Genomic DNA, 21586 nt, shown 5'->3' with positions numbered 1-21586 from the left:
AAAGATAACTACTCTGATTTATCAAAAAGAACAGTCACAGTTTGGAGTTAATTACCAGCAGTTTTATATTTTTGGTTATATATCTTAGGAAACCTGAATTTAATAGCTATCTTTTCCAATAACTATATTTTTCAATAAACTACCTTTTCTAATTCCTTAATTTAAGAATTTTCTCTCCCATCTAATTCTTTGCTTCTACCTTTATAAATTGGTTGATAATTTATCTACTTACTTATTCTAAATAATCTTAAAATCTAATAACAAGCCAACTAACTAAGCATCCATGAATTAAAACCTCTTTATATAGATCATTCTTCTACTGTTATTTAAAAAGATTAAAATGATCATATAGATGAACAGGTAAAGAATTTGAATGATTATTCAGTGGAGCAAGTCTTTTGGATAAGGTGTCATGTAAGAAAACAATTTCAATGTAAGGAAGTGAAAGGAATTTATTTACATTGAGGTAATTCATGGTTTACTTCATGTAAAGGGTCAGTGGAAGAAACGCCTAAAAATTCCTTGGTAAAGTCAACATGAATCTAAGTAAATTTGTACATTTTATCTGTTTGTGAACACCTTAATGTGATGTGACTTAGTTTTTCTAAGAGAAATTGAACTCATTACATTTAAGACCCCCTTCGTTATTTCAATATTTTCTTCACAATTTCCAACCTGAATTCGTCTATAGCAGTATTGTGCTTACAATGCCTTTATTACTCAAATAAAAGATTTGTAGATGGTTTACCTGACGTCTTTCTCAAGTTGGGTAATACACTCCTTCAGTGAATCAATCTTAGAATCTCTCTGACGCACTGATTCAATGAGATACCTGTAAGGTTGTTGAGTCTGGTTTAACAGAGAATTGGCCCTGTCAAGCTAAAGAAAAACAGATTTCATTAAAGTCTAGACAATTTTATAAGAACCTAAAATTGTTCAAAATGTTCTAGCACAGATACAGTACACCAACTCTCCCTTATATGAATTACTCTGAAAAGCTCTTCCTGTATAATTCGAAGGTTTTAAAAATTATTAATCAACATAACTATTCTTTAGCTAAAAATGAAACTTTTATTCGAACTTTATTTCTACTCAAAATAATATAATCACAGGATAATTTAGTAATTTTTCATGTCTTCATATTCCCTTCCATCTTTACTTATGTACCTAAACCACTATGTATAATTTACGTACCTAAATCACTATGTAAAATTAAAATTTTAAACAATTATGTTTAAAATATAAACAACATAAAATTTACCATTTTATCCAATTTACAGTGTACAATTCAGGGGCATTAAGTACATTCTTGATGTGTAACCATCACTAGTATCTATTTCCAGAACATTTTCATCAACCCAAACAGAAACTCTATACCCATTAAGCAAAAACACTCCTCTTATCCCCCATTTCCTGGAAACCCCTATTCTCTCTGTCTGTATGTATTTGCCTATTCCAGATAACTCATATAAGTGGAATCATATGATATTTGTCATTTTTTGTCTGCTTAATTTACTTATTGTAATGTTTTCAAGGTTCACGCAGGTTGTACCATGTATCAGAACTTCATTCCTTTTTATGGCTAAATAATATTCCAATGTATGTTTATAGTATATTTTGTTTATTCATTCATCTGTTGGTGGATACTTGTGTTGTTTCCACTTTTTGGCTATTGTGACCAATGTTGTGGTGTATAAATATCTGTTTCGAGTCCCTGTTTTCAATTCCTTTGGGTATCTACCTAGGAGCGGAGTGGAATTGCTAGGTCATATGATAATTCTATATTTAACTTTTTGAGGAACTGCCAGCTGTTTTTCATAGTGGCTGCATCATCTTACATTCCTACCAGAAATGCACTTGGTTCCAATTTCTCCACATCCTCGCCAACAAAGTTATTTTATGTGCCTATTGGCCATTTGTATATCCTCTTTGGAGAAATGTCTGTTCAGGTCTTTTGCCCATATTTTAGTTAGGCTGTCTTTTTTTTTTTTCTTTTTTTTTGCTGTTGAATTGTAGGAGTTCTTTATATATTATAGATATTAAGCCCTTATTAGCTGTATGATTTGCAAATATTGTCTCCTATTCTGTGGGTTGTCTTTTCACTATCTTGATACTGCCCTTTGGATCACAAAAGTTTTTAATTTTGATGAAATCCAACTTACCTACTTTTCTTTTGTTGTCCATACTTTTGGTGTCATTTTAAAGAAACCACTGCCAAATCCAAGGTCATAAAGATATTCTCCTATGTTTTCTTCTATGAGTTTTATACCTTTCTTTTTGAAATTTAGGACTTTGATCCATTTTGAGTTAATTTTTGTATATAGTGTAAGACATGGGTCTAATTTCAATCTTTTACACATAGATATCCAATTTTACCAGCACCATTTGTTGAAAAGACTGTCTTTTCTCCATTGAGTGGTCCTGGCAACCTTACTGGAAAAACCATATATGTGAGATTTACTTCTGGGCTCTCTATTCTATTCCATCAGTCTTATATGTCTATCCTTAAGCCAGCACAACACTGTTGTGATTACCGTAACTTCACAGTAAATTTTAAAATCTGAGTTTTTCAACTTTTGTTTTTTAAGATTGTTCTGGCTATTTGGGGTCACCTGAAATTCCACATGAATTTTAGAATGGGTTTTTCTATTGCTGCAAAAACATGCCTTTGGGATTCTGATACAGACTGCACTGAATCTGTAAGCTGTTTTGGGTGGTACTGTTATCTATCTTAACAATATTAAGTCTTCTATATACAGATGGCTAACAGGCACATGAAAAGATGTTCAACATTGCTAATCATCTGAGAAATGCAAATCAAAATCACAGTAAGATACCACCTCACACCTGTCAGAACAGCTATCACCAAAAAGACCACAAATAACAAATGTTGGAGAGGATGTGGAGAAAAGGGAACCCTCGTGCACTGTTGGTGGGAATGTAAATTGATACAGCCACTATGGAGAATGGTCTGAAGTTTCCTTTAAAAACTAAAAATAGAACTACCATATGATCCAGCAATCCTATTCCTGGGCATATATCCAGAAAAGATGAAAACTCTAATTTGAAAAGATACACACACCCCAATACTCACAGTAGCATTACTTACAATAGGTAAGACATGGAAGCAACCTAAGTGTCCATCAACAGATGAATGGATAAAGAAGATGTGGTATATATATATATATATATATATATACATACACACACACACACACACACACACACACATACACACACACAATGGAATACTACTCAGCCATAAAAAAGAATGAATTTTTGCCATTGGCAACACCATGGATGGACTTGGAGGGTATTATGCTTAGTGAAATAAGTCAGACAGAGAAAGACAAATACTATAATGTTATTTATCTGTGGAATCTAAAGAATACAACAAACTAGTGAATATAACAAAAAAGAAAAGGACTCTCAGATATAGAAAAGAAACTAGTGGTTATCAGTGGAAAGAGGGAAAAGAGGGAGGGGGAAGAGAGGGGTAGGGGAAGTACAAACTAGTAGGTATAAAATAAATAAGTGGGAACTCCCTGGCAATCCAGTGGTTAGGAGTCCATGCTCTCACTGCTGAGGGCCCGGGTTTAATCCCTGGTTGGGGAACTAAGATCTCACAAGCTGAGTGGCCAAAAAAAAAAAAAAAAAAAAAGCTACAAGAATATATTGTATACCACAAGAAATATAGCCAATAGTTTATAATAAATATAAATGGAGTATAATCTTTAAAAATTGTGAATCACTATGTTGTATACCTCAAACTTATACAATGTTGTAAATCAATGATACCTCAATTTAAAAAATTAAAGAAAATAACCCCCAAACCAACCAACCAACCAGAAAACAATCTTAAGTCTTCTAATCCATTAGCCTGGGATGTCTTTCCATTTATTAGGTCTTCTTTAATTTCTTTCAGGAATGTTTTGTAGTTTTCAGTGTACAAGTCTTTCTCCCCTTTGATCAAATTTATTTCTATTTTATTTTATAAATGAAATTGTTTTAGTTCCTTTCTGGATTGTTCAATGTTAATATACTATGTACAACTTAGTACAGTTGTATACTATGTATATAGTTGTATATATACTATGTTGTATATATACTATGTACAACTTTATATTATTCTTTTTTACTTTACCTTATATCATAATCATTCTTCCAGGCTGTTAGAATACCTTCATTTATATTTTTGTATTTTTAATGGTTACAAAACTGTCTAGTAAGCCAATGTGCTAGAGTTTAATTACATTGTTTATACTAGTAAACATTTAGCATGCTATCAATTTTTGACTAGTATAAATAATGCTAAAACAAACTAGTTTTGTATTGTAGATGTTTTATCTTTTTCTCATATTTATTTATTTGGTTGTGCCAGGCGGGCTCCTTAGTTGTGGCAGAAGGGCTCCTTAGTTGCAGCACGTGGGATCCTTAGTTGTGGCTCGCTGGCTCCTTAGCTGTGGCATGTGAACTCTTAGTTGCATCATGCATGTGGGATCTAGTTCCCTGACCAGGTATTGAACCCAGGCCCCCTGCATTGGGAGCTCAGAGTTCTATCCACTGCGCCCCCAGGGAAGTCCCTAGACGTTTTTTCTTAATATTTTGTTTGTTAAATTTTTTCAGAACAGAAGATGCACTAAGGTTAAAGGGGTATAACTATGTAATACTCTTGACACATAAGACCAAAGTTCTTTCTAAAGGATTTTATCATTTTATATACTCAACCAACCTTAAGTGTTTTTTTTTTTAATTAATTAATTAATTTTTGGCTGCTTTGGGTCTTCGTTGCTGCATGTGGGCTTTCTCTAGTTGCGGCGAGCGGGGGCTACTCTTCATTGTGGTGCACGGGTTCCGTTGCTCCGCGGCATGTGGGATCTTCCCTGACCAGGGCTCAAACCCGTGTCCTCTGCGTTGGCAGGCAGACTCCCAACCCCTGGGCCACCAGGGAAGTCCCAACCTTAGTTTTCTTTTTGCTTCTTCGTGTTTACTCTTTTTCTCCTAAGCAAATATGAAATGTATGCTAGAACAGGACTAAACACAGCACTGTCAGTATCAGGAGGCCCCTACTATGGTATATAGTAAGTTCTCAAAAAAGGTATTCTAAAGTTGGATATGCAAAAACTGAACAATAAGAACAAAAGTGGTGGATATCTATTATTATAAGGATGAGGGGGTGGGGAAGGGAGTATTTTATTATGCAGAATAATAAATTATAAAATTCCTGATTTATGAACTTAAATGTCCTTTGACAAAAAAATTCTAGCTTTTTATATGAAAAATTTTTTTTTCCTCTTTCCTTTACAACCCCTAACGAGTTTGAGGCTAAAGATTTGCTATTTTTCTAGGACAAGAAATGATTTCTATTTCCTTCTCAAATAAACTACATTTACAAGTTCTATACATTTTTTTTTCAAATTAAGATCTAAATATATTTATTTTAGCACTGCAATTTTTTTTTACAAATTAATTAATTAGTTAATTTGTGGCTGTGTTGGGTCCTTGTTGCTGCGTGCAGGCTTTCTCTAGTTGTAGTCAGCGGGGGCTACGCTTCGTTGCGCTGTGTGGGCTTCTCATTGTCGTGGCTTCTCTTGTTGCGGAGCACGGGCTCTAGGCGTGCAGGCTTCAGGAGCTGTGGCACATGGGCTCAGTAGTTGTGGCTCATGGGCTCTAGAGCTCAGGCTCAGTAGCCGTGGCACATGGGCTTAGTTGCTCTGCAGCATGTGGGATCTTCCCGGGCCAGGGCTTGAACCTGTGTCCCCTGCATTGGCAGGTGGATTCTTAACCACTGCACTACCAGGGAAGTCCGTAGCACTGCAAGTTTTTTGGTCTCCCTCTCACAGGGAAAAAAAAATAATGAGTTACTAGCAGTCTCGAAGCTGAAGGTGGACAGAAGGGCAGGATGGGTATAGTGGAAGGTAGAGAGGAAGGCAGAAAGAATCAAAGGCAGAAACATTCATTGTGAAAATGATCAACCATGAGGTCCAGGTAGGTGAGGAGGAAAGTGAAGCCAAGAGGTGGCTGACCAACTGTTAGAGGATATCTGCACACAGTTTGAGGACCACTTTATAAAAGCTATGTAAACTATTCATCTAAATTATACTAGACATTTTTGTTATGGCTGCATTAAGTATAGCCCAGGAAAAAATTCCTCAAAGAATAAGAAATGAATAGTGAAAGGAAAGAAGACTTTTTTTGGACACAATTCATTGCAGTGAAAGGAGAGCCATAAAGAAAAAAATACCATAAATATTTTCTATAGTTTGGGTTTTAGTGTCCTTTTTCCTTGCTTTGGTAATCATTCTTTAAAATCTATTATAATGTCACTGGAATCTTATTACTCTACTAAGTTACTTTATGAACATTCAAATATGCAGCTGGACAAAAATAAAACTAAGTCCTACTTACCTGTACAACCAGTTTCACTAGTTAATTAAATCAAACAATTGCCTTGACTTTGTTTTTACAGAACTGACCCTAACTGAATAAACTGAACTGGCAAGTTGTTTTGTGTTTCGAAGTGCAGAATAGCCCGGGGTGCATGTGGGGGGATTGGGTGGTGTAGGAAAGAACTAAGGGCATTTTCAAATTGTAGTCAGCTGTAGTCTAGAATGAGCCATGTTTAAACTTATCAAACCTGACTTCAGTTACATAAAAAATATAACAGCAGGCATTAGTCTTAATTATTTTAGTTCGTTTTTTTCTCATTACTGCAATTACATATATTAGGTTTTAGTATTATAACAAAATTAAGGGTCAAAAGCCTTACTTTCAGAATGTATTTCTACTATACAACCTACAAACTTCTCACTCTCTAGATAATAAAACTTCTATAGTGCTGTCAATTTTAAGAATGTTTCTTTATAAACTTGTGAGCTTCTAAATCCCCCAAATTTAATTTAATAACTCAGGGAAAAGTACACGTATATTTTTCAGTGAAAAGTGATGCTAATATCTATTTTGAAATCAGTGTAACTTAACAGAATTTAATTCCTCCAATATGGTTAAAAAATCTTTCTGTAACTATAATCATTAGTATTAAAAAAAGTTTCACAATCGCTCACTTTGCCTATTGTTAGTAATCTTTTCCTTATAAAGCCTTAGTAATTAGTGACTCAGGAGTCATATACGTAATGAATGATGCAGGACCAAACCCATGATACAACATTTTATAGAATCGTTATTTCTCCTTTGTTTCAGTAAACTGTACACATGATTCAGAGAAAAGCAACACCTGATTATAATACATATGTTCTCTTAAAGTTAAAAGACATATGAAGGTGACTACAATTTGTTGTGTTTTTCCTAAAAGTGGGATTTTTTTTCTTGTGGAGTTTATTTTCAAAGAAACTCCTAGAAATGGTACTCTTCCTTACCAGGGACAAAACGCATTCTGTTGAATGGAATTTAACATTGAGATGCTTTCCGTGTATAAAATATATACAAGTGACACCTTCTAGTAGTGGTAATTAGTTGTGCTGAAAAACCCACATATCCTGTTGCCTGATCTTTCTGACTGTGTCATGGAATGGAAAATGCCTATTTGAGGTCCAGTAGGGGGCAATACTTTGGTACTACTTTTCTGTGTTCTCAGTCCACAGCAGTAGTTCTCAAACCCAGCCAATCATCAGAAGCACTGGGGGAAATGTTAAAAAGCGGATTTCTGGGCTCTGCCCCAGTCCCAGTGAATCAAAATTTCTCAGGGTTGGGCCTTAGATTCTGATGATCAGTCCAATTTGGAAGGCACAGCTCTTGTGGTCTTGGACTTGTTATAGGCCACTCCATTCAACTATTCTAGTAGGTTTAAAAGTACTGCACATAAACCATCTCACATGCTGAATTTGCCATCCTCCCCATTAACGCTGGCTTCTTCTCCTAGGTCCCTATATGGTTAATGACATCATCATCTTCAACAGGGGTAATATTTAATGGATACAAGTCAACCAATTAGGATGTCAGCCTTTGCACTGGGGCAGGATCCTGAAGAAACTCTGTGGTTCTAGGTGTTACTTTTTTGTTGCCAGAAGATGGGGAGGTCTAGAAGATCTTAGGAGAGGGACCAGGACAGACGGATAGTGGTGGCAGAATGACACTTGTGGGCTGAGGGCAACATCTGTTTTACAAATATTTGTGCAAATATTCTATTATTTTAATAACCAAAAGCAAGCGCATACTCATTGATTGTCAACCCTGTGCTGGTCCTGAGTATGGTCCAGATAATAAGGAGAAATTCATGAGAGGAGGATGTTAAAATATTTGAAAGTAATCAGTGTGGAAGTGATGACTGAAGTCACAGGAGTACATAGGACGGCAGAGGATTATTTCTTTTCTGTATCACTTTTATTAGAGTCACAAGAATAGCCTGTTAAAAATGCAGATTCCTGGGCTTCATCCTGGACCTACTTAAGCACAGTCTCTGAGGGCAGGATTTAGAAACCTGCATTTTCAACAAAAATCTTAGATGATTCTTACACTCACTAACATTTGAGAACCACCACTGAGGTGTAAGAACAGAGCAAAGGGCAGACAATGAGGGACACCTACATTCCAGGTCTAGAAGAAGATGACTATATCAGCTAAGAAGACTAAAGAGCCATATGAGGGAGAACGGTGTTGCAAAGCAAAGAGAGGACAAAATTTCTAGAATATCTATAATATCTATAATGTCATGCCACAGATAGATCAGGGGACTGAGACGAGAATACTGACAATGAGGAAGTCATTGGTGATCACTGAGGAAGGGCATAGCTGAAGGAAGAGGGGAGAGAGCAGAAGGAATTAAGAACAGAGAGAACGGTTAAGTTTTGAAAGTTATGTATGTTAACACGCACACGAACACGCGCACTCGTGCTCATTTGTTGAAGAGGGACCACAGGGGAAAAAAAGTAAGGGAAGAGACTAAAAAATCCCTAGGTGAAAAAGACTCAGGAAAATAAATTTAGATGATTTAATTGTAATAATGAAAAGATATATGATGGAATTGATGGTTTGGGGAAGTGGAAGTGACCTGCAATAAAGATAATGGGAAATAGGATAGATACAGAAAAATAAAAATACCGAGCAACAGGAATGAGGGCCTTGTTGATGTTCAACAACATGAATCTGTTATGCTTCCAAGCAGCAAAAGTAACAAATTTCCACAAGAAATTTTCAGTACGTTAACACAGAATCAAAGAATTTTCTCTCCTCTCCTCCCTTTCATTAAATGTTGATAGAGTAACTACCTGATTGTAAGATACTAGGCTAAAGGTGGGAATGTCAAGAAAAGCCTGATGGATGAATCTGGCAACGAAGCAATGGCGAGTGCTCATGAATGTAGTGCTCAGATGGTTGATAAGGTCCAAGGCTGGGTTAGGAGGCAAAGTGGAGCCAGGAGGGGCTTGACAGATTGGAAATGCGAAGAGTTTATGAGTCTGGGACTCCTAATGAGTACAAATAAAGCACAGATTTACTGGGAATGAAAGGACTGGTAGAGCTGGAAGGACTGGGAGAGCTGGAAGGACCGGTGATCAGTGTCAGAGAATGGAATTTTCAAGATCAAGTGCTTTAAATTTCTTTCCCCCTCAAAGTTGCCCCTGAGAAATTCATTTTAATGTGGTTCACTTGTACAACAATGCTGATGGGGAAGGAGGGATTTATAGTGTGATTTGTAATAGCTCTTGAAAGAAAAAAATTATAGTCATTTATGAATTATCAAGGCACACCAGTAAGGGAAAAAGTTTAAACAATTATATTATTTGTTTGATGTGTAAACAGAATATAATTTATAAATAAGTCATTGTTTTTCTTCAGTGGTGGCTGGCATTTGGTGCACACACGCGCACACACACACATTCATATGACCTGGTATGTGAACCTTTAAAAAGATGGCTTAAAGAATAAATTCTAGTATATTGCCCTGGATCCATGTAATTGAATTTTTTTCCAGAATGAACTATAACAAAGACATCTTGGTTTAAGCACTTGGCAAGGTTAGACACAGAGCTGTTACTACAATTAAAGTTAATGTTTTGTCCACGTAATGAATCAGACCTTTGTATGGTAAATATATGTTCATCATTACTAAAATAAAAAGGTTAATTTCTATATAATTCTACATCAGAACCTCAAAAAATAAGAGACAGAATGACAATAATTAATGAAAATTTATACATTTTAAGGGCAATTTCTGGTATTGTGTTTTGATTATGTCACATATTACCTATGAATACTGTTTGTTCCAACAGCCTCTTCACTTTAAATCTTTATGAAACTATTACCCATCAACAATTTAATTATTCCTCATGTCCAGTCACATTACATAGTGTGCATCCATAAAATATGTAACACTAACTTCACAAGGAGTGATGTACCACATGAAATACACAGACACACAGAGAAAACGAAGTCTCTCCCAAATTCCTTAACATTACAAAAAAGTAAGTTCTGTTGTCTATGTCAAGAAGTTAATTTTTCTCTAGACAATGTTACTTTCCCGGGGGTATTTTCCTGCTACCAACAAAAATAGCTTTAAGGACTGCCAAATCGCACAAGTGACAAAAGGTGGCCACAGTTACCTTCACAGAAAAGTGAGTCACTGACATCTTCCTCACTCCTTCCTTTCCTTTCCTCCTATCTTTTCTCTGTGGTTCTCAGATTTCATTCTCTTTCATGTCTCTGTTTTTTTCTTTTGTTAGAGCAGTTTGAGGTTCACAGCAAAATTGAGCAAAAGTACAGAGAGCCCCACATATTCTCTGCCTTCCCACAACCCCACAGTCATCACCATTTGTTACAATTAATGAACCTACACTGACACACCATTATCACCAGAAGTCCACAGTTTACATTAGCGTTCACTCTTGGTGCTGTATATTCTATGGGTTTTGACAAATGTACACTCGTCCCTTGGTATCCACAGGGGATTGGCTCCAGGACCCCCCATGGATACTAATATCCGAGGATGCTCAAGTCCCTTATATAAAATATGATGGTTGGGTTTCCTGGATGGCGCAGTGGTTGGGAGTCTGCCTGCCAATGCAGGGGACACGGGTTCAAGCCCTGGTCTGGGAGGATCCTATATGCCATCGAGCAACTAAGCCTGTGCACCACAACTACTAAGCCTGCACTCTAGAGCCCGCGAGCCACAACTACTGAGCCCGTGTGCCACAACTACTGAAGCCTGCGTGCCTGGAGCCTGTGCTCCGCAACGGGAGAGGCCACTGCAGTGAGAGGCCCGTACACTGCCACGAAGAGTAGCACCCGCTCACCGCAACTAGAGAGAGCCTGCGTGCTGCAATGAAGACCCAACACAGCCAAAAATAAATAAATAAAATAAATAAATAAAAAAATATATATATGATGGCATAGTATTTGCATATAACCAACACATATCCTCCCATATACTTTAAATCATCTCTAGATTACTTATAATACCGAATACAATGTAAATGCTATGTAAATAATTGCAAATACTATGTGAATAGTTGCAAAGACAATGTAAATACTATGTAAATAGTTGCTGGTGTGAGCAAATTCAAGTTTTGCTTCTTAGAACTTTCCAGACATTTTCCTGAATATTTTTGACCTGCAGTTGGTTGAATCCGTGAATGTGGAATCTGTGGATATGGAGGACCAACCGTAATCCCATGTATCCACTGTTTATATCATAAAGAATATTTTCACAGCCCTAAAAATCCCCTGTAGCTCTGTCTATTATTTCCTGGCAACCACTGATCTTGTTACTGTCTCCATAAGTTTCGCCTTTTCCAGAATGTCATTTAGTTGGAACCATACAGTAAGTAGTCTTTTCAGAATGTCTTTGTCTGTTTTTAAGTTACTTTTTCTCCTTCTGCCTTGCTTTTGTTTTTTTTTTCTGTATTAAATGTTACAAAACAATCTGTCTTCAAAACTAAAAGTAATCCACTCATTTGATCAAATTTCAATAGAACATTTTATTTGGAACTTAATATTTTACAAATGAGGAAAATGAGGCACAGAGGGGTTAAACAACTTATCCAACTTTTACAACTTGTAAGTTACCAAAAATGAGATTTTAACCCAGTGGGTCTGGCTCCAGTATCACGTGCTTCGCCAATATTCATCATTGCCTCTCGATAACAGAAAAGAAAGCAGTATTATGTAAGACTAGCCCAAAATGTGAAGAGATAAGAATTCCTTTCCCTTACCCTTTATTCCCAAAATAAAGAACGTGGACTAAAAGCTTGCATGTATATGCACACAGACAAACAGTAAAGAAATGTGGCCAATTTACCACAAAGAAATATGCTTCATAGCCATTCTTCCATGCTAAACATATCTGATTGCTTCTACCCGGGCACCTCTGTTCATGTGGGACTTTCAAGCTAGAGCCACTTTCCTTGCTGCTTTGGTCACTTTCAGAAGATATACAAGAACCATGGCATTCATTTTATGTCTTTCTTGTGCCCATTTGGCTAGAACTATAGGCAGCAACAGTCGCTATCCTCTTTCCTGCTTTACTTTCTTCATACAACTTAAGTTCTAATTGAGAATATATTTTACTTGGAACAAATCCTTGTTTCTAATCCCAGTAGAACATAAGCTCCAAAGGGCAGGAATTTTTGTTTGTTTTATCCACTGATTATTCCCAGGGCTTAGAACAGTGCCCAGCACATAGTAGGCGTTCAATAAATATTTACTGTAAGACTGAATTTCATATAAATACTACCTAACATTTGACAAAGTCACTTACTTAGTTTATTTCTTCTTTTCCTTTTTAATTTTTTAAAAAAATTAATTTATTTATTTTTGGCTGTGTTGGGTCTTCATTGCTGAGCGCGGGCTTTCTCTAGTCGTGGGGAGCAGGGGCTACTTTTTTTTTTTTTTTTTTTTTTGCGGTACGCGGGCCTCTCACTGTTGTGGCCTCTCCCGTTGTGGAGCACAGGCTCCAGACGCACAGGCTCAGCGGCCATGGCTCACGGGCCCAGCTGCTCCACGGCATGTGGGATCTTCCCGGACTGGGGCACGAACCCGTGTCCCCTGCATCGGCAGGCGGACTCTCAACCACTGCGTCACCAGGGAAGCCCAGGGGCTACTCTTCATTGCGGTGGCTTCTCTTGCTGCGGAGCATGGGCTCTAGGCACGCGGGCTTCAGTAGTTGTGGCACGCAGGCTCAGTAGTTGTGATGCACGGGCTTAGTTGGTCGGTGGCATTTGGGATCTTCCTGGACCAGGGCTAGAACCCATGTTCCCTGCGTTGGCAGGCGGATTCTTAACCACTGCACTATTTAGGAAGTCCCTAAATAGTTTATTTCTTAGGCTGTGTTAAATGACATGGAATAGACTAAGACATTTTACAATAACATTACCTTCATAAATTTTTCCTACACAGTCCTTTCTTGTGTGAAGAGCCATAGGGATACAAATTTATTTGGGGGAAAAGTAACATCGTTTCTATAATGGAAAATCCTGCTATTTATTGGAGTTTGTCAAGAATAATGTCTGTGATTTAGTGATAAAAATGTTAAAACATGGATATAAGGCCTTCAAAAAAACTCAGTAAAGTGTAAAACAAGATATATTTTAAGAAGGGAACCACCATGGAATGAGAGGGTTGCCTTTTTGTGAAGATGAAGCCTGACTACTTCCCTAGATAAAGAAGGAAAATAGTGGGGTTCTCTGAGTCATGGTCATACATATGAATTATAAATAATTTGGTGGAGAGTTACAGACTGAAATTATTCATATTTGTAAATGGTACTAATTCCAACCAACGGGAGAAACCACAGTAAATTTGTTCAAGATTGTTCAAGGGGCAATCTTGAACAAACTGAAAAAACAGATTGAAAAGGGGCAGGACAAAAATATGGAAACATATTAACAATTGCTTCACCATGACACTATTAATTCAAAATGAGAGATTAGATTAGCATTGCTCCTGGAGATGGTGGATACATACAACTGGGAAGCATTACAGGTTTTTATACGACAGTCACACCAGATGACTCCCTATCTCTCTAACATGCTTTACTCATTCTTACTTTTTCACCTTTCTTCTCTTTTCAACCCCTAAACTGATTTCTCAAGAAGGCTTCCATAAGGAGAAAAAAATGTGTTACATATCTGTCCAGATGAGTGTTTGCACTTTGTGGGTTGCAAGCCGTATTAAAAAAAAGAAAAAAGAAACAGAACAGAATAGCAATGAATAGAAGGTGCTACACGTGGTAAGGGTATTCACTGTGATGGGAAAATCATTTCAGATACACACACATACCTATATACATATATACACACACACACACACAAGCAAATACACATACATACATATGTACTGGGTTGCTATGTAATATGCATTTCTTACTACAGGTCATGGTCAAAAAAATATGAAAGATATTTGTCCAGGTGGTAGTTACATCTTTAATTATAAAGGACCAGATTTATATTCAAATCAGTCCAAATCCAAATCAGTCTCAGGTCAACTTTGTAGCCAGTTTTCTGAGGGCTTGATCACTAAGTGAAAATTTTAGATCTGAAGAGTGAAGGGACCATGTGTTACAGTACTCAATATGCTAACTAGGCCAACAGCATATCCATCAGGAACCTGAATGAACTGAATAGACTTTGCATTTGAGTCACTTTTCTGATTCTCTGATTCTTCTCTGATACACTTGGCAATCTAATGAAGTCCACTCAGTCACAAGAACTTCTTTCAGGCCTCAGGAAGCCTGGCAGGCTGGTAAACTCATGGGTCTCACACTCTGAAGATTTCAGTTAGCCCAAGGAACATTTCTATGGTTTCACACCATAGTACCACTAGTATTAAGTAAGCACTCAAAATTGCTAGCCTTTATTATTATTATCTATTCACATAATTTGATTTTAATAAAGTATTTACTTAAATATTTGTAATAAAGACTGTTATCAGTGCTGTTAAATAATGTTTATCTTAATTATCTTATTACATATTATTATTGCTTAACTCTTGCTTTTCTATATAATGATTCAACAAATTAGTTGAATTTTATCAGTAATTCATGTTCTCTAATTTAAACTGAACAATTCTAGTTAATTTGAAGTTTTTATTAGTTTTAAAATATGCAGTTTTGCACACTTCTCCTAAAATGCTAAGTTTGTATGCAATTAAATATACTTTTTCGGGCTTCCCTGGTGGCGCAGTGGTTGAGAGTCCGCCTGCCGATGCAGGGGACACGGGTTCGTGCCCTGGTCCGGGAAGATCCCACATGCTGCGGAGCGGCTGGGCCCGTGAGCCATGGCCACTGAGCCTGCGCGTCTGGAGCCTGTGCTCCGCAACGGGAGAGGCCACAACAGTGAGAGGCCCGCGTACCATAAAAAAAAAAAAAAAAAAAAAAAATATATATATATATATATATATATATATACTTTTTCATTTGAGAAGAGCAACTGATTACTCTTTAATTGCAGTTTTAATACCATGTACGTCTTCACAGAAATTAATTATCATTAACAAATCTTACTATATTGTGTTAAAATTCATTCGAATAGTTCACTCTGAATATTTCCATATAGGCAAAATAAGCATAAGTTACTCCAATTCTGGAACTACTATTTCTTTTAAAAAATGCCACCTTTATTAATAAAATACTTATTTCATCAATACCATGGCCAGGTGAAATATAATGACATATAGGACAAAACCCAAACAAACAACAAAACTGTCAGCATTTACTGAGTGATTAACATGTCAGCGTGCTAAATGCTTATCTTAGACTGGGTTATCTCTAATTCTTGGGGCAAACATATATACAGTATTATTATTCCCACCTTACAGGTTGAAAAATTGAGGCTTACAGAGGATAAATAACTTGCCTAGAGTCATGTAAGCCAGTCTGCCTTACTTGAAAGCCCATGGCTTTCATAATCCAATGGTAAGTGAATATAGCAACATTTAAGCGCTACAGACATGTAAGACGTTCTTAACCTTTATTATATCTTTTTATTACTCATCTTAGCTATTGGTTTTATTTCCCTTTCACCCTAAAACAAAACAAAGCAAAAGAAAAAACTCCCCAGTGTTTTTAATAAAGGTTGATGATTCTACGGATCCCATGCAATTGAAGTATTTTTTTTCATGGTGGTGGTGGGTAGAGATGATATATACTGACTTCTGGTTCCATATATAACAGAAAGCATGTGGTAGAGTCTGTGATACTATAAGGTTTTCTTTTTTGCTCTGATTAGCAGCTCTGATTTCACTGTCATTCTTTGGCCTTCTTGGTTGGGATCTCCACTCTGCTTCAAGTTCATTCTAGTATACCTCAATACTTTAATATACTTTGTCCCATAAAAACCCAAAACTAATCCTTCAACAAATGTCTATTTACTACCTACTAGAAACAAGAAATGTACTAAATGGGAGAAATACCCAGACCAATAAAAACAGAGTCCCTCCCCTTATAAAGCTTATAGACAGCCATGTCAACAATTGTGTGTGTGTGTGTGTGTGTGTGTGTGTGTGTGTGTGTGTGTGTGTGTATATAGGTATATTTGGTATCATGGGGATACATAAGTCATTTTTACCTGGGGTTCAGAAAAGGCTTAAAAGAGTAGGTGATTACTTGAAATTGATCTTGAAAGACAAGTATCTGTGATTTAGACAAGCGTGTGCTGGGCAGACACCAGAATGTGCAAAAGCATGGAGACACAAAATAGCATAGAGTGCTTGGAGAATTACAAGTAAAGGACAAGTAGTTACGTATGGAGGGAGCATGGTGTAGTGAGTGAGAGAGAGAGTGTGTGTGTGTGTGTGTGTGTGTGTGTGTGTGTGTGTGTGTGTGTGTGTGTGATGTAAGATGAAACTGGGTAGGTGGGCAGGGGCTGGATAATGGACGGTCTTATATATCATTATTCTTAGGAAACAAACAACTCTGACTGTGGGAGAAACAAAATCAGATTTATATTTAGAAACAGCACTCTGGCAACAAGGTGGAGGGCTTAAAGAATAGAGTAAGGCGGAACAGATGGTTACTAAAATAATTCAGATGAGAGATGGTATAAGAGGTTGTACCCAGTCAGTACCACTAACGCAGGAGGTTGAGTAGAGAGACGTTCAGAGATGATGTGAAAAGAGCGGGGAGGACTTGGTATTTGCTGAATACTCCTTCTGTACTCTTTGAATTATGATTATCTATACTTAGCCCATACACAACTGACTTAGTAAAAAAAGGTTAAAACAAAAAGATTTATTGCGGGTGGTAGCTGAAGCCACAGAACAAGATGAGGTAAGACGTGCATCTTAGTAAGAAGAAAACAGTGCCAGGACAGAACTCGGGGGCACGCTGACAGTTACGGAACAGAGGAACAAAAGGAAACGAAGGAGACTGAGAAGTAGCAGGATAATAAAGTGGTGGGGCAGGAGCAAAAGACACATTACCTGGCGGAGAAGGCGGCTGCAAGCAAGGGCCTGGGGAAGGGAGGGTAACAGAAAATGAGGACGACAAGTAGGTTAGGGTCAAATTGGTCTTCTATGCCATGCTAAAGAATCTGGACATTGGGAGGCAATGGACATTTTAAAATAGGAAATCATGATCTACAGTAGGGAGGACAGTTCTGGTTGAAGAAAGACTTTTGATGGACTGATGAATTAAACTGCATTTGCTAAATTTAAAAAATTGTAGGCAACACAGTACCTCATCCAAGTGTTTACTTTTTAAGCCTTGTATTTCTAATGGTGAAATAAAAGCACTGTTCTTTATTAAAGGAATTTTATGTATCAACAAGTTTTCAGGAAAACACCTTGGGAGGCAATGGGACCCAATAAATCACACTATTTTTCACCTTTCCTATGAAATGAAAATGGAAAGGTTTTCATAGGAAAGGTCATGCTTGCACATGCTTGCACATGAAGAAATTTGGTCGTAGCTGTTTATACTGTGATTTCAATTGAGTTCTGAGTATGGATAATCCTTCATAGGTTGAGTTTAGCCACCATTTCAAGTGTCTTCATAAAGATTACAACGTGATTTGGCATTGAAACAAAGTTTGTGTTAGAAGAAAAGCATAGAGAAAAAGTTGTGTAATGTATGATAAAAATCACTGCCTAAAGACTAAAGGAATGTTTGCCTAAAATTAAAATTAAAGTGATAATAAAGCATTGCATCACAGTTTAACTGGCAGCATCCCCGCTTTTATTCTTTAGTACATAAAATAGTGGAGTTTTTTATTGTGCCAATGGAATGCTAGAAATATGGTGGGAAAGGCTGACCTTGAAGTTTTAGGGCTGGGGTTGGCACGTGAATATCCTCCTTTAAAACGCTGAGGCGGGGCTGTAGGAGTCGTGTGTACTATAGACTCCTTCCAAGGGACTGGGCTCACTGAGGATGCTGGCAGAACACTCCCTGCAATTACTAGCGTCAGGTAACTCAAAGGACAGAGGCAAATGTTTTACTCATCTAGATACTTATGTTTACTATGTTTGTGGAAATCATGTTTCCCAAGGTCACTAGTAGATACTAGAACACACAGGCAAGTATTACAAAGACTCCATAAAGCACGAACTCCTTCTGCCACATAATTTTTCCTTGTCTGAGCATACATTAGATACCCTTGCTATCTCCTTTTCTCATTCTTGAAGCTTTCAAATCACATGTTATGTTTTTAGATGCTTCTGAATTTTTCCTATAGTAAATCCCTTTACTGGGATGCTGTAACATTTCCATATTCCTTTAATATACTTGCTCTTGATAATGAATGGAGAAGGTGAGGAAGAAAGGGAGAGAGAGAGGGAATACCACATGTACGCAGTAACTAATTCAAACTACAGAGGAGGAATATTAACTGAAAGGATCTCTTCCATCCATCCTAGAACCTCAGTACCTCCTCTCCAATAATAACCAACATCAATGATTTCTTTTGGAGTGCATCACTCCAAATATTTCCATGCATACATCATAAGCACATTTAGGTGTGTATGTATGGGTCTCCAAGTATATGTATGTATATACTTACTTGGCAGTTAGATTTTGGGTACAAACAATATTGTTGGAATGTAATCCTTGTTTACAGATACATTAGAAAAAATTTTACCACTTATTTTCATAATCTTTATACATCTACCTATGTTTGGTGGATGGGTTAGGTCAATGATCGAGCTAATGAATCAACATTTATTTTATACCTATTATGAGTTCGATAATGCGTTGGTTGCCAAATCTATGCCTTTGAAAAATCTTATGTGAGTTGGAATAAATCTCAACAATTAAAAAATACAGGGGCTTCCCTGGTGGCGCAGTGGTTGAGAGTCCGCCTGCCGATGCAGGGGATACAGGTTCGTGCCCTGGTCCGGGAAGATGCTATGTGCCGCGGAGTGGCTGGGCCTGTGAGCCATGGCCACTGAGCCTGCGCGTCCAGAGCCTGTGCTCCGCAACGGGAGGGGCCACAACAGTGAGAGGCCCGCGTACCGCAAAAAAAAAAAAAAAAAACAAAAAAAAACCAAACATACCGTGAAAATTAGTTCCTCGCTTCTACTCCCAATCCCAGTGGTACCACTGCTTGATGTCAGAGAGACAGACATGGATGGTCCTGGAGGCTCACTTCCTACTACTAGAATAGGCTGATAGGCGGTAAGTTCTAGAGGTTCCCTCTTCCACTGTTACACAGTCACCTAGATGCTCCCTACCCTCTTCCACTTTAAATGTGCACAGTGTTTGGGGATCTCTATCAGATCCCTTTATGTGGTGCATCCAGACCTTCTCTGCTACGCCTAAGCACACCTATCTGTGGGAAGATAACTTGGGTGATGGTGTATGCTCTGTTAATTCTTTGATTGTAAGTTTATCAAATAAAGCTGATTTTATATTCATAATGCGTGAATAGTGGTACTTGTAAGCCCCTGGCATGACAGTTGTATGTTTTCTAAACTTTTTCTCTACTTTTTTTTTTTTTTTTTTTTTTGTGGTACGCGGGCCTCTCACTGTTGTGGCCTCTCCCGTTGCGGAGCACAGGCTCCGGGCGCGCAGGCTCAGCGGCCATGGCTCACGGGCCCAGCCGCTCCGCGGCACGTGGGATCCTCTCGGACCGGGACACGAACCCGTGTCCCCTGCATCGGCAGGCGGACTCTCAACCACTGCGCCACCAGGGAAGCCCTTTCTCTACGTTTTAACAGAAACACAACCCTACCCCCTACACACACACTCACATACACACACACATTAAAACCCAAATGGAGGAACACAATATTATTCTGCAATCTTACTTTTAAAAATATTTATCAAGATAGTATGAATGTTCTTTAAAGTTAGTACATATAGATCTACTTTATTCTACCTATGCATCTTGAAGTCTCTCTTAAATCTAGCAATCTAAAGGAAACCATAAACAAGACAAAAAGATAACCCTCACAATGGGAGACAATATTTGCAAATGAAACAACAGACAAAGGATTGATCTCCAAAATATACAAACAGCTCACGGAGCTCAATATCAAAAAAACAAACAATCCAGTTAAAAAACGGGCAGAAGACCTAAGTATACATTTCACCAAGGAAGACATACAGATGGCCAAAAGGCACATGAAAAGATGCTCAACGTCACTAATTATTAGAGAAATGCAAATCAAAACTACAATGAGGTATCACCTCACGCTGGTCAGAATGGCCATCATCAAAAAATCTAGAAACAGCCCTCTTGGTGCTGCTTGTGTGCTCGTTCGGTGCGGACCTGGTACCTCTTTTGGGAAGCGGCAGCGGAGGAGGCTCCGGCGCTCGCCGTGGCCCATGAAAAGTCCAAGGAAGGAGTCAAGACTGAGAACAACGATCGTATTAATTTGAAGGTGACGGGGCAGGATGGTTCTGTGGTGCAGTTGAAGATTAAGAGGCATACACCACTTAGTAAACTAATGAAAGCCTATTGTGAATGATAGGGTTTGTCAATGAGTCAGATCAGATTCCAATTTAACGGGCAGCCAATCAATGAAACAGACACACCTGCAGCTGGAAATGGAGGCTGAAGATACAATTGATGTGCTCCAGCAGCAGACAGGAGGTGTCTACTAAAAAGGGAACCTGCTACTTTACTCCAGAGTTCTGTTCCTCCCGACCAAGAAGACACTCTCAATTAGAAAACAGCAATTTGGTTCCACCACATCCTGGCTACTACAGTATAGTTTCTCTATTCTTTCATTTTTCCCCTTCCCCATTCCTTTATTTTTATACATAAAGTAGCTGGTATATGTGCACAAGCATATCGCTTTTTTTTTTTTAACTAAATGGCCAATGGTATGTTTTGATTGACATCAAATGGAGATGGAATGGGGAAAAATACTGGTTCTGTGAAGATACCCCCTTTTCTCCATTAGTGGCATGCTCATCCGCTCTTATCTTTTTTTTAAAAAAAATATTTATTTATTTATTTTTGGCTGTATTGGGTCTTCGTTGCTGTGCGTGGGCTTTCTCTAGTTGCGGAGAGCGGGGGCTACTCTTCATTGCAGTGCGTGGGCTTCTCATTGTGGTGGCTTCTCGTTGCAGAGCATAGGCTCTAGAGCACAGGCTCAGTAGTTCTGGCACATGGGCTCAGTAGTTGTGGCTCACGGGCTCTAGAGAGCTGGCTCAGTAGTTGTGGTGCACGGGCTTAGTAGCTCCACAGCATGTGGGATC

General features: G+C 37.9%; 1 protein-coding gene and 1 pseudogene across 4 annotated transcripts in view; one reads left to right on the top strand and one right to left on the bottom strand.

The window, feature by feature from the left end:
- PIBF1 (progesterone immunomodulatory binding factor 1) overlaps window positions 1-21586 on the bottom strand; it is a 216533-nt gene that overhangs the window by 34201 nt on the left and 160746 nt on the right. For 3 of the 4 annotated variants that reach the window (XR_009536788.1, XM_060129209.1, XM_060129210.1), the window contains exon 15: window positions 749-879. Coding sequence is in view for 3 of the 4 variants with exons in the window: in XM_060129209.1 (XP_059985192.1) it covers window positions 749-879 (131 nt within the window). In the remaining variant the exon portion in view is untranslated. Of the gene's footprint in view, window positions 1-747; window positions 880-21586 lie in introns of those variants that run through there. The other variant, XM_060129212.1, reaches the window with a different exon arrangement.
- LOC132508975 (small ubiquitin-related modifier 2-like) lies at window positions 9297-21120 on the top strand (annotated as a pseudogene).

This window comes from Lagenorhynchus albirostris, chromosome 18, assembly GCF_949774975.1.
Source record: "Lagenorhynchus albirostris chromosome 18, mLagAlb1.1, whole genome shotgun sequence".
In the NCBI taxonomy this organism is placed as follows: Eukaryota; Metazoa; Chordata; class Mammalia; order Artiodactyla; family Delphinidae; genus Lagenorhynchus; species Lagenorhynchus albirostris.
Note: the sequence above shows the minus strand (reverse complement) of the source record. Positions and strands in the feature narration are given on the sequence as shown.